This window comes from Aphanomyces astaci, assembly GCF_000520075.1.
Source record: "Aphanomyces astaci strain APO3 unplaced genomic scaffold supercont1.131, whole genome shotgun sequence".
In the NCBI taxonomy this organism is placed as follows: Eukaryota; Oomycota; class Saprolegniomycetes; order Saprolegniales; family Verrucalvaceae; genus Aphanomyces; species Aphanomyces astaci.
The window spans coordinates 42,694-54,908 of record NW_009798394.1 but is presented as its reverse complement, the minus strand read 5'-3'; the positions used below and the strand labels follow the sequence as shown (position 1 = coordinate 54,908).

The 12,215-nt window shown below is 52.8% G+C and overlaps 6 protein-coding genes across 6 annotated transcripts in view; 1 reads left to right on the top strand and 5 right to left on the bottom strand.

The window, feature by feature from the left end:
• Positions 1 to 351: 351 nt before the first annotated feature.
• H257_18016 (hypothetical protein) lies at positions 352 to 1,326 on the bottom strand. The gene has a single exon (XM_009847006.1). It carries the CDS (start codon positions 1,149 to 1,151, stop codon positions 417 to 419), a length of 735 nt encoding a protein of 244 aa, XP_009845308.1. The 5' UTR covers positions 1,152 to 1,326; the 3' UTR covers positions 352 to 416.
• Positions 1,327 to 1,636: 310 nt separating this feature from the next.
• On the bottom strand, positions 1,637 to 2,727 carry H257_18015 (hypothetical protein). Its single transcript, XM_009847005.1, has one exon. It carries the CDS (start codon positions 2,682 to 2,684, stop codon positions 1,719 to 1,721), a length of 966 nt encoding a protein of 321 aa, XP_009845307.1. The 5' UTR covers positions 2,685 to 2,727; the 3' UTR covers positions 1,637 to 1,718.
• A 127-nt stretch (positions 2,728 to 2,854) lies between these two features.
• H257_18014 (hypothetical protein) lies at positions 2,855 to 4,447 on the bottom strand. The gene has a single exon (XM_009847004.1). The coding sequence runs from the start codon at positions 4,404 to 4,406 to the stop codon at positions 2,937 to 2,939; it is 1,470 nt and encodes a 489-aa protein (XP_009845306.1). The 5' UTR covers positions 4,407 to 4,447; the 3' UTR covers positions 2,855 to 2,936.
• A 1,149-nt stretch (positions 4,448 to 5,596) lies between these two features.
• On the bottom strand, positions 5,597 to 6,918 carry H257_18013 (hypothetical protein). The gene has a single exon (XM_009847003.1). The coding sequence runs from the start codon at positions 6,848 to 6,850 to the stop codon at positions 5,642 to 5,644; it is 1,209 nt and encodes a 402-aa protein (XP_009845305.1). The 5' UTR covers positions 6,851 to 6,918; the 3' UTR covers positions 5,597 to 5,641.
• Positions 6,919 to 8,630: 1,712 nt separating this feature from the next.
• Positions 8,631 to 11,453, bottom strand: H257_18012 (hypothetical protein). The gene has a single exon (XM_009847002.1). It carries the CDS (start codon positions 9,627 to 9,629, stop codon positions 8,943 to 8,945), a length of 687 nt encoding a protein of 228 aa, XP_009845304.1. The 5' UTR covers positions 9,630 to 11,453; the 3' UTR covers positions 8,631 to 8,942.
• Positions 11,454 to 11,805: 352 nt separating this feature from the next.
• Positions 11,806 to 12,215, top strand: part of H257_18011 (hypothetical protein) — a gene marked incomplete at both ends in the record, with an annotated part of 2,205 nt that continues 1,795 nt past the window's right edge. The window contains 2 exons of the mRNA XM_009847001.1: positions 11,806 to 11,934; positions 11,960 to 12,194. Coding sequence (XP_009845303.1) covers positions 11,806 to 11,934; positions 11,960 to 12,194 — 364 coding nt within the window. The remainder of the gene's footprint in view (positions 11,935 to 11,959; positions 12,195 to 12,215) is intronic.

Below are 12,215 nucleotides of genomic sequence, written 5' to 3'. Positions count from 1 at the left end.
TCGCGCAGGTACCCAATGCAGCTGGAATGGCACCAGCTGGTTCAGTACCTTGCACGTCGCGAGAAGGTTGGTCCAAGCACATCGCGCAGAGGTGACCGAGGCACATGCAAGGACACGCCGCCAGGTAGAGCGTCATGAACGGCACAAAGACGAAAAAGCCAGCGATAGATAAGCACAAGGTCGACACTTTGGACGATAGTGTGGAGGTTGTGGTGGCTGGAAGTGCATCGGGACGGGATATAACCATAGGCCACCAGTTCGTGACGATTTTGCTGGCTTGGTGGGCCACCACCACGAGCCAAATGTACGCACAAAGCAACAGAACGACCACATTGATTACGGACTCAAGATGTGAAATTCAATGTTACCACGAAAATCTATTTATAACGTTATTACTACGTTGGTCTTTAAAAAAACTACTGCAAGCATGCCAGGACTATACGTACGAGCAAAGGCACGTCGCATCTCTTTCGACACGGATACACTTCGTGGCACGTCCAGCAAAACTGGAGCTTGCACCGGGTGCACGTCATGTGGCACCCATCGACCTTTTCGATGTAGCATCTGCACTGAGGACACTGGCGGACGTCGTGCTTGACGCGCCACCGTCGAAACGCCCTTTGTTTGCACATGAACGTAAAATAGTGCGATCTTCCGTCACAATCCGAGCACCACGTAGCCCTGCACCCGGTGCACGCGAGGTAGTCCTCCGTGGTCTTGACGCACTTGGCGTGGCATCTCGGGCACTTGAACGCGCGCTGTACACTCTGATGGGCCAGCTGGTCGTGTTTGACGCGGTCGCTAGCCGTCATCACTCGGCCCAGAACTCCTGCACCCAGTGCAGTCCCACAGCTCGGGCACCCCAGGTACCGGCACTTGTCGGCCACTTTGTTGTGGACGTGCGTCGTTAAACAAGACACGCAGCACGCCTGTGGACACGCTGGGCACGCCATACAGTAGGTATCACACACCATATCGAGGCATATGGAGCATTCAGTCGCGGTCGGCTGGCGGGTGAAAGGCGTCGGGGGAGTCGGTTGGAGCGAAGCAATATGGCGAGCGGTCATGCAAATAAGACACACCAGAGGCAGAACCACCAGCAAATCTGCAATATACATGACGAATGCGAGGGCCAACCACAGCGGGTCCATCAGCAGAACTCACACTACTCGTCCAACGTTGGTCCAGCGGACAACGGCAGAGCATACCAAGATGGAGCATACCCCTGGCATAACCCACACAGGCCATCCAGACGTGATAGTCTCATAGTACCATAAAGCGCTCGATGTGATGATGGCTGCAGACATGCTACAGTACCTATTGATCAATGGCTTTGGAAATGAAATAGTACTGCGAAGTAAGTGTACGGAAGGAATGTTGGTGGGACCACGAGTGATGGTAATGTGCATCAGGCTGTTTTATCTATGGATTTGTACACTACCAAGTACAGTACCTAGTTGTCCAACATTTTCAATCCCACGACACTGTACCAAAATTCAAAACAATTGAAAAATTCTACTACGTAGTACTAACGTTACTACTACTAGTACACGTTAACAGCACTACTGTACGTGCTGTACAGTACTAGAAGTACTACTGTACTAGTACGTAAGCTTAGCACTCCGAGTACATTGTACTTCGTAGTACTATTAATACGTAGTATACAGGGTTTTGTAGTACTGTACTGACTTAGTATTAAGGGATTGGCTTGGATCTTGTTAGCCAGCAAACCAGCGCGGCGTGCACTTGTGTAGGAGAGTCCACTTGGTCGAGCAAACCCAGCAAAACTGGAACTTGCACTGGGTGCACGTCATGTGGTTGCACCCATCGACCTTTTCGATGAACCGCGTGCAGTTTGGGCACGCCTTCACGCGGTGTTTCGCCCGCCACTTGCGGAATGAACCACATGCTTGCGTGGCAAAGTAGTGGTATTTCAGGCCGCAGTCGATGCACCAACAAGACTTGCACTGGGTGCAGGTCAAACTTCGCCTTGAAATGTACCCACTAGGGATGACGATACTCTTGTCGCTGTGGCACTTGGGGCACTTGAACGAGCGGTGGGACTGCTCCAATTCGACCAACTTTTGTTGCAAGTACGGACTCATAAATCGCTTCAGTGTAGCTGCACCCAGTGCAGCTGAACAGCTGGGGCACCCAAGGTGCATTTGGTGGTCACTTGTGACTTTAAGGCAGAGGTATTTCTCCATACAAATCCCGCAGCAAGCCATCGGGCACCCTGTGCAACTCGCACAGTCTGCGATTGGCACCAATTCTAAACAAACAACACACTGGACGACTGGAGGCAGCTGCGAAAGAGCAGGGGGCATGGAGGGGGGTCTTGGCTGTTTTAATCGCTTTCGCCTTCTATGGCACCAGGACTCAACGCTTTGAATCCCTTTCAATGCGCCTCCAATACATCCCAGTAGGCTCCCAAGGCTGGCCTTTGAGTGCTTGGGTGTTTCAGCTGGGGGGGACTTTAGGGGGGCGGCGACTACCGTTGGCCGCTTAAAAAAAGCCTCTATACACACCAGAACCCAGACAATCCACAGCATAACGCCCAAGACCAGCACAACCAGAGCAAGGGCGATGTAACCCACGACCGTCCACGGAGATCTCCACAGCCAGTACGACAGCACTACTAGCCCCAGCCCCACGCAAGCTACGCTCTTGTCAGTCACTCCCATCGTCAGCGCAACCAACTGGCTTCAAACTCGAACGTTCGTCGTGCTGGCTATATTTGAAACCATGGAAAACCTTTTCCGGTTACAGAAAGTATTCTACACAACAGTACCTTGCACTATACTACTAGAAGTACTAAGCTTACGATCCGAGTATCCAGAGCAAACTGCACTTGTCCATATGTGGTCCAACCGAAACCCTTACTAATAGTAAGTTAAAATATGACTCGATCTACATAGTACTACTACTACTACATCCTACACTTCCACGGGCGATTTGACGTGCAAGAATCCATCGTCATCTCCGCTTTTCGTGATCGAGTTGGCGTCATCCGCTTGGGAATCGTACGCCGACCCTCCATGTTCATACCCATCTAGGCCCATGCGTTCAGCCTCGTCCGATACCCGCAGCGTCCCAAAGTGGCGCACGGCCAGGAACACCGTGGCCACTGTCGCAGATACAAACGCAAACACAGCTACAGCATACACGACTTGGGCGGCGAGTTGGTTGCCACCAGTGTCGCAGCCGTAGAAAACCCCGCAAGATTCCGATCCGTAGAACATCTTGACGCCAGTGGGAGACGCCACAAAGCCAGGAGCGATGGTGCCAAGTACGCCACAGCCTAAGTGCACGGGCACGGCGTCCACAGCGTCGTCGATTTCCAGCTTGGCGACGAGTTTCGCCACTCCGACGTAGACGAGGGAGCCGACGGCGCCGAGGGCTACTGCCACCGCTGGCTCGATCACTGGGCAGCAGCCAGTGACCGCTACACATCCAGCTAAGATGCCGTTGTTGCCGGCTTCAATATCCCATACTTTGTGGCTCCAGTACATGAGCAAGACAGTCATGATGCCACCGGTGCATGCAGACAAGGTCAGGTTCACCGCTACTTTGGCCATCGCGTCCGCTTTCGTTCCTTCCAAGCTCAGAGTGCTCACGCAGTTGAACCCGTACCAGCCAAACCAGAGCAGCATCACCCCCATGAACTGGAACAAGACCGACTGCTTGGGCAACGCCACCGCGTTCGCGCCAAAGCGTCCGCGGCGAGGCCCGAGAAGGATGCACCCGACCAAGGCGGAAGTGCCGGCAAACATGTGAAGGGCGCCCGTGCCTGCAAAGTCCATCGCGCCGACGCGAAACATCGGACTGTGCACGTTGAACGCACTGGCCCAGCCCGTTTCGGACCAAATCCAATGGGCACACACGGGAAAGATGAACAAGCTGGACGCGAATGTGTAGCTAAAGTACGCGCCTATGGACACGCGCTCGGCGATCGCGCCCGAGCAGATGTTGACCGCAACCGATGCCACGGCCCACTGGAAGAACCAGTCTGCGTAGTGGTGTCCTCTGAACAGCTTGTCCGTCGTGGCTTGGACAAAGTCATTGCCAGACATGAAGAAGCCCGAGCTGCCGATGAAGCCGTTGCCGCCCATGAAGGCAAAGCCGTACCCGACCGAGTAGTACGTGAGCCCAGTGATGCACAAGTCCCCGAGGATACGGAACATGATGTGCTTGGTGTTCTTGGCGCCGACACATCCGATTTCGAGCAGCGCCAGCCCGAGCATCATGAGGAACACCAGCACGCCGCCAAACACGAGCCAGAACAAGTCGACAGAGTCCGTCGGGGCCGAGTGCGCCGTCACCTGCGCGACCAGGTCACCCCATGCGATCTGGGTCACTTGACCGTCCAACGTGAGCGAGATCAGCGCGGACGAGTTGATGTTCATCTTAGCCACCGAATTCCAAAATGAAACAACCACAAAGTAAGTTACGGATTTTACACAATCAGCCCCTGCGACGGTTCAACTTGAGCTTGTCGTCCAGTGACCGGTTTCGGTGCAGGACTTCTCCAAATTGATGCGTTTTCATTGGCTGCCAACAGGTACGACGGGTAAAGATCCGGTCACTGGACGTATCAGCCAAGTACAACCTACATCTGGGACGGGGACTCATTGGTTTCTCGTTCAAGTTGAACCTCGGGAAGGGTCACGTTGGGAAACAAACACTAAGATGGCGGGCCACCCAATACATAATTAATACCGCAAAGCTGCGCATTCCAGGATTCTCTGCGTAACGAACGACCCAGAACGGATTGGGCTGGTTCAACGGTCAACTAACCTTACTACTGTACTATATACATTCATACGTATACTACCCACCGAACCCACCAGTTGCACCCACGTTTGTTTTGCATTGACGGAATGAAGTCAGTATAAAACACTGATGTATATTCCAAGTCGTTTTTCGAACCCACCACGGCGCATTGAAAAAAAGTCGAACCAGCGGAACGGTGTTACTTGGCTGCTTATTGGGGGGATATTTCAGTCGTCATTTCAACGGCGTAGTACTAACCAGGTCGACATTTGGAACATGATCGTTACACCCAAACCATGTGTGAGGTTCGGGCACATACTTGGAAGTAGTAATTCGACAGGGTTTCGGGTTGGTTCCTTCGAAATCCATACGACAGATTAAAGACACGGTCAAGCAGAATGCCAGCTCTGTTGCCAGAAATGCCATTGACCACCGTAATTGGCCGGTATTCTAGTGTATATCAGCTTCCAATAAACCGTCACTTGCATACTAGTTACATATCCAATTATATCCCAGGTTTCAATCGACGGCATACCCAACATCCCTCCAACGGGATCTGGTTGAAATCGGTTGAGATTTCACTCTTTCGTCTAATTTCGTGATTCTGTTTGATAACGTTATCGAATGTACGTGATGTAAACTCATGCTGAGGGGCCGAGGGCAAGCTTATTGTCCGATGTATTATATAGTATACTTGCACCTTCAACACAAATCCTAAAGTTATGATGGTCAGTTTATTTGAAAAAATACACACAATAACCGTTCCCAGAGCTGTTCGCAGATACAACACTCTATGCTTTCAAGTCCAAACGCATTCAAGAGATCCAATACTATGATGATGACTTAGCTACTTCGAATCACTTGATTTTCAGCGTCTCTGCTTCGCTGGAATCGGGACCGGGCAGTGGTCGACAATCTCGGCCATGGCGGCTTTCATGAGGAGGCCGCTGGCAAACAGGGCTTTGAGCACGGCATTTCGGAGCGGCCCCGTCACGACGCCGTCCACATGCGTGAGTTTGCCCATATACCACGCCATGTCCACTACCCTTTTCGTCCGGTTGAACCGCGCCTCGTGAAATGCTTCAAAGGCCACGGCCGGGTCGCTTCGGTGCTGGGCAATGAGCTGGCACAGCACGACGCCATCCTCGATGGCGAGGTTGGCTCCCTGGCCTGCGTAGGGGAGGGTGGCGTGGCATGCGTCGCCTAGCAGCACCACTCGGCCGAGATGCCACTTGGCCATTGGTTTGCGATAGTGCAGCCCAAAATGCAGGAGGCGGTGGGGGGCGGTCGCGGCAAGGCTGGCGTGCAGCGGGTGGCCGACGGGCAGCGTGGAGGCAAACGCCCTTGCTACGCTGGTGTTGTCGGCGCCGCCAGTCCACTCGTCCTTGGAAGGCGGGGCGTCTGCTTTGTAGCATTGGGCCCAAATGAAATGCGACGGACCCGCGGGATACTGGATGTATTCGCCCATATCGTAGTGTTGGAGCAGAGTTCCTGGCTCGGCGTATCGTGGAATGTGGTCCAATACACCGTAAAACACATTATCGCCGCAATACACTGGGGCGTCGGGGGGGTTCTCCACGATGGCGCGGGCGACCGTGGAGTTGATGCCGTCCGCCCCGACGACGAAATCCGCATACATTGTCGCCCCGTCTTCCAATGTAACTTGGACTTGGGACGGGGTTTGGTGGATAGACACGACTTTGCTGTTGTACTGAATCACGTTGTCCCCCAAAGAATCCGCCAACACGCTGACCAAGTCAGCTCGCAGCACCCCCGAGATGCTGAACCCCGTTTGGTCGTAAAAGCGCTCGAAGTGGTTGTCGTCGTAGAGAGTTTCGTGTCTGGTGGTGACTTTGTACCGACGAAACGGGTGCAAAATCGGCTCAAGGGCGTCCCCCAGCCCAAGCGATTCCAGGCATATTTGGCCGTTCGACGAAAACCCAAACGCAGCCCCCGTCGTGGGCAGAAATGCTGCCGCTTTCTCCAGCAACGTCACTTGGATTCCGTGACGAAGGAGGGCTCGAGCGGCGGTGAGTCCGCCGATGCCACCACCCACAATGATCGCGCGTTGAAGCATTAAAGCTGCAGTTTTGTAACACGACGCCAATTCCTAAATCCTCAGTTCTGTGAGCAAGTGCAAACTTGATTGACCGTTGCAAAGTTCATTATTGTGTTGATGGCCTTTTTGCACGCCATCATCGAGTAGTATTACTTCTTGGGGGTTTTGATTGGTGGTATTGTCGATTTGCTGGGAAATTCCGGATATGGAGAGGTTCAGAGCATAAACCACGCGACGGCGTTTGATTGGTTACAGGGTACACTGTAGTCTGTGAGTTTGGCAGTTTCGCATTTACGCGCCATTTCCAAACGCACGCCCTTCTGGCTGCTCATCGACATCCTGAGCGCCATTGAGTATGTCTTCCATCGACACGCCATCCCCAACACTGTGATGCACTGCCTCTACGGCTATGAACTACTTCCTTGGGATGAAGAAGTCTCGTTTGGCAGTCATCTATGGGAAGGACGAGAAAACGATTGATTTCACTCCACGACACACCACCACAGACGAACGTTGCAAACCTTACAGCGAACGTGTTGCCCTGAACGACAGTCTCTTTGACCATACGGCTCAAGTGTGAGCTCGTACAACGACGTTGAGTGCGCCCCCAGCTCTCGTTGTGGGCTTGGACATGGATTTCGTGTTCTTCGCGGGAGTGTCATGGTGGGTGAGTTGAAGTGCGGCACGTTCTCTGAAAGGCTGGATTCTGAATAGCCAATCATATTCTAGCATGAGGAGCAGCCAATGGGCGAGGTTTTTGATAGGTTCAGTCGGCGAGATTCGATTCGACGGAATCTGGAATTCTGTACCAAATCCGCAATATTTGACCCCATAATTATTTTTCGTTTCGCAAAACGATCTATATATTCTGCAGATTGTGCTTGTGTACATGCGGGAAAGGCGCGACGCAAGTCAGCGATTTCTCAATGCATACTAATACAGTACTGCACAACTGGTCATGAAACTTCCATTCCTCATAACAACAACCAATACTATGTACTAGTATATCAACAACACCTTGTTGCATGTCGCCTGAACCAACAGCGTAGAGAAAGACAACTTCGAACTTGCCAAATTCGTCGTATTTCAAGAGAGACAATGAATTTACAACAGCATTTCAAGAATCTATAATTATCTACAACTTCAACTTATCCACATGTCGCATACATTACCATTCAACTTTTCATTTCCAGCTTCGTACGCTTTTGCCCGTACCCCTGTAACCCCGGAGCCCCTTGTGTTTACATATAATGCGTGCCCCTAAACCACTTGTGCAGATAAACAACATAATGAAGTTTTGCCTGCAACCTGCCAGCTAGCAACGACAGTACAGTACAATACCTTAGAGCCTGGTACTACTGGAGGTGTGGTAGTAGTGTAGGTCTGGCTGTGGTGGTCGTAGAATGAGCAGTGATTGCTGTGATGGTGGGTGTGGATGTGGTAGTAGTGATTGGTCTTGCTCTGGTGGTCGTAGGATGACCAGTATTGATTGCTGTGGTGGGTGTGACTGTGGTAGTAGTGGTTGGTTAGCACTACTGGCTCTAAGGTACTGTACTGTACTGTACTGTCGTTGCTAGCTTGCTGTACAGATCAAGTCGCGGGACTTGACCAAGAATCAAGGTAATATCTTGTGTGAGTGGAAGTTCGCGGTGCAGGAGTTCCAAAACGTTTATAACAGCACGATTGGCACTGGTTTGGGTCAGTTAAGATGTCGGACAAAGATGGCGAGAATGGAAGGTAGAAATAGCAGTTGAAGTAGTAGTAGGAGTAAAGATGAGAATAGACACTTCCTATTATCCCCACTACACTCCACACCTATCCTAAAAATCCTCCATGCCCCAGCCGGGGCAGCACATCCTAACTTGGTGGTCATACTGGGGCCTCCCTAACTGTTGGGAACTCGAGGGGAGTAACAGCGGCGAGGCGGCGAACCCAGTGGGATATGGAATAATAACTAAATTTGGAATAGGAAACGGAAGGTGAAGAGTCAAGAAGCCAAGGGTCACAAAGCAAAAACCCACGCAGGAGGAAGTAGCAACATGGCGAGCATCGATCCCAGCCAAGAACAAGCCTCACAGAGTGGAGCACCAGGCGGTCATGGAGACGGCGGTTACGACCCAAAACTTCGATTCCTCAAATACCGAGACGTGGGTGGGGGTGACTTCGACCCGGACACGCGAGGGTGTGTTGAGGAGTGGCTCGAAAGCATGGAACGGTACATCGCGGCCGATGGCCGCATGAAAGGAATAGCCTGGCCGGAACACCTCCAGCACGTGCTGATCGCCGACCGCCTTAAAGGCAGAGCGGCTAAGTGGTACTCGCACGCACTCAAAGGAGTGAAAGAGGACGACCGCACGTACACCATGCTGAAGGAGCGGATGGTGGGCGCTTTTGGATTGCACCCGATGCGGACAAGCGACACGATCAAGGCCGACATGATTTCAAGGGCCAAACGAGCGAATGAAACGTGGCAGGAATATGCGGAAGTCCTATACGCGATGGCAGAGGGTATTACTGTTCCCGAGGCATGGTTGGTCGCCTGCTTTACGAAAGGAGTGGAACCAGCGGCAGCCAAAGACCTACACATGGGTAAGGTCAAGACAATGCTGGAGGGGGTGCAATTGCTGGAGCTGCTGTACGGTGCCAGTGGGGGAGGCACAACCGCGAAGACCACTCGAGCTTTTCCAATCAACGTCAAAGGTGACAATGCCGTCCAGGAAGACGAAGCGTTGTCAGCCAAAGATTTGAAGATGATCGAGACCATGGACAAGAAATTGACAGAGACTATGACAGTCATGTGCCGGATGATAGCGTCTCCAACCAAGCGGCGCTGGACGAAAGAAGGCCCGGACAGCGAGAAACCGGCAAAACGGTACCGCACGGACCGTCAAACGTGTTGGAACTGTGGTACCCTGGGCCACGTCGCGACCGAATGCACGCTGCCCGAAGTCCCCGGCGCGATTGAGAAAGGCCTGGAGGAGTTGAAGAAGAAGAAGGTCGCAAAGGCAGCAACCGGATGGGCGGCGGGAAAAGAATAGAGGGGCGGCCTGTAGCGAGGGGCGCTCTGAAGACGGGGGAGCTGAAAGAATGTGAGGAGGACGAAGAGGACGACATGAGTGAGCAAGACTGGCGGCGGGAGACATGTGTGGATGCGGAGTATTGCAGTGGACAGAAAGGGAAACCACCAGAAGGGAGGAAGACCGCTAACAAGCGAAGAAAGAGAGAATGGCACCGAAGGGAGAAAGAAGAGCGACGACGACGAATGCAGGCGGAGACCGAGGAGCGACAACGCAAGAACCAACTGAGTATCCGACTCGTAGGGGGCCAGCGACTACCCACTTGGGGGGTGGAAATTGAAGGGCACCCATGCGCCGTACGGTTGGACACGGGGGCGGAAGAGTCTATCTTGGCTGGACGACTGGCGCACTTAGGCACATGGATCGAGGACACGTCGAATCGCTGGCTCGAGGGCGCCTCGGGGGGACTCCTGCACGTTAAGGGGCGAGTGCGCCTCGAATGGACTATTGAGGGACGCCAAGTAATCGTCGAACCATTGGTGGTGGATGGGCTTTCAGAAGATCTGCTGCTCGGAAACCCTTTCTTTGACCATCACGGATGTCAAGTAGCGTATGACACCCGAACGCTGAACTTCCCGAAATGGGGACTAGAAGTGCCGTTTGGACTCCAAGCTGCAGCTACGACGCAAGTGCACGCGAGGCGGGCGACCGTGGTGCAGACCCACGGCATTAGTGCCATGAGCGGAAGCCGGATGCAAGTCGCCATTGATGCACCCGATGGCACGGAGGTACAGTTCGTCCCCGACCGGACGAATCGAACGAACCGGTGTCTCCTGGCAGCCACGGTAGCCACCGTAACGAATGGCAATATTCTCGTCCCTGTGCTGAACGGTACTGAAGATAAGGGGCACCTCTTAGCTCAAGAGGAAGTGGGCAGTTGGACCCCACTGAGCGACGAGTTACAAGTGCTGGACCAACCTGAGGACACGACGACGAGGGAAGACCTAATCGCATGGCTGGCCCAAATCGCGGAGACGCCGTGTGCCGAGTTGCCAGGCGAGGAGAATCTGGCGTTGGGCCATTTAAGCGGGGACCATCAACAGCTACTCCTACGGGTGCTACGCTCGTTCCCCAAGGTGGTGCCGAGCCATCCAGACATGCTACCGGCGACGACGCTAGACGTTAGCCACTCCATCGACACGGGGGATGCGCGTCCCATCAAGGAATCCCGGAATCGATGGTCCCCTAGCCAGGACGCATTGGTCAAAGAGGAGATTCGAACCATGTTAAAGATGGGGGTTATCGAACCTGGCGATGGACCATGGGGTTTCCCCATAGTACTGGTCAAGAAACGTGACGGGAAGGTGCGGTTTTGTGTCGATTTTCGGCGGCTGAACCACTTGACAGCCAAGGACGTGTACCCGATCCCCAGGAGGAGACTGCGCCCAAAGCAAAAGCTATATGCAATCTGTCCGTGAAGTCGGTTGAAGTCGGCATGGGGAATAGAGTACGTACAATTCCCTCATTAAACAGTTCCACTGTTGTTTTGACCCGAAATACTGTTTCTATTGAGGTTTATATGGAACTTTGTATGATCAGACTACGTCACCACTTACTAGGGGTTAAGTGCATCTCAGTGGTTAGCGATGCAGTTAACCCCAGAGATTTAGCATCGTATGATGTACTCACCGGGGGTAGGGCTATTAACTGTAAAGGTTTATCCGGATGTAATGATTTCCTCATTGAAACAGTATTTCGGGCAAAACAATAGTGGAACTGTTTTAATGAGGGAATTATTCATAGAGTAGTCATAGAGTACTCCTATTCCACATGCCAACTTCAATGTCTCATCGAGATGGACTGATGGATGCACCTTGGTCAATGATATTCCCGGTAGGTTGGTTGTCTTCAATGGTTGACAGTTTTGGCCAACTTCATTTTCCGTTTCGCTCAACGATGGTCAAAGTCCTCATCTCCCTCAGCGTGTTGGCCGCTTCCGCTACGGCTGGCTCCGTCACGGAACTCCCCGAGTCTGTGACCAAGCTCATCGACTACTCCATCAACCCCTGCGACGACTTTTACCAGGTATGCGTGTGGCACATGGCACAAGAATGCTGTGATACCCCCGGACAGACACAAAATCGATACGTCGTTCTACGAGATCAACATCCAAAACCAAGCCGTATTGAGGAAGATTTTCTCTGACAACACGACCAAGCTTGGTGAGTTTTACAACTCCTGTTTGGACACGGCTACGCTATCGTCGCTCGGCCTGACTCCGCTGGAGGACTCGTTCAAAGCCATTCGGTCGGCCAACACCACGTTGGACCTCCTCATCGTGGCTGGTAAATTGGTCAAGAATGGGA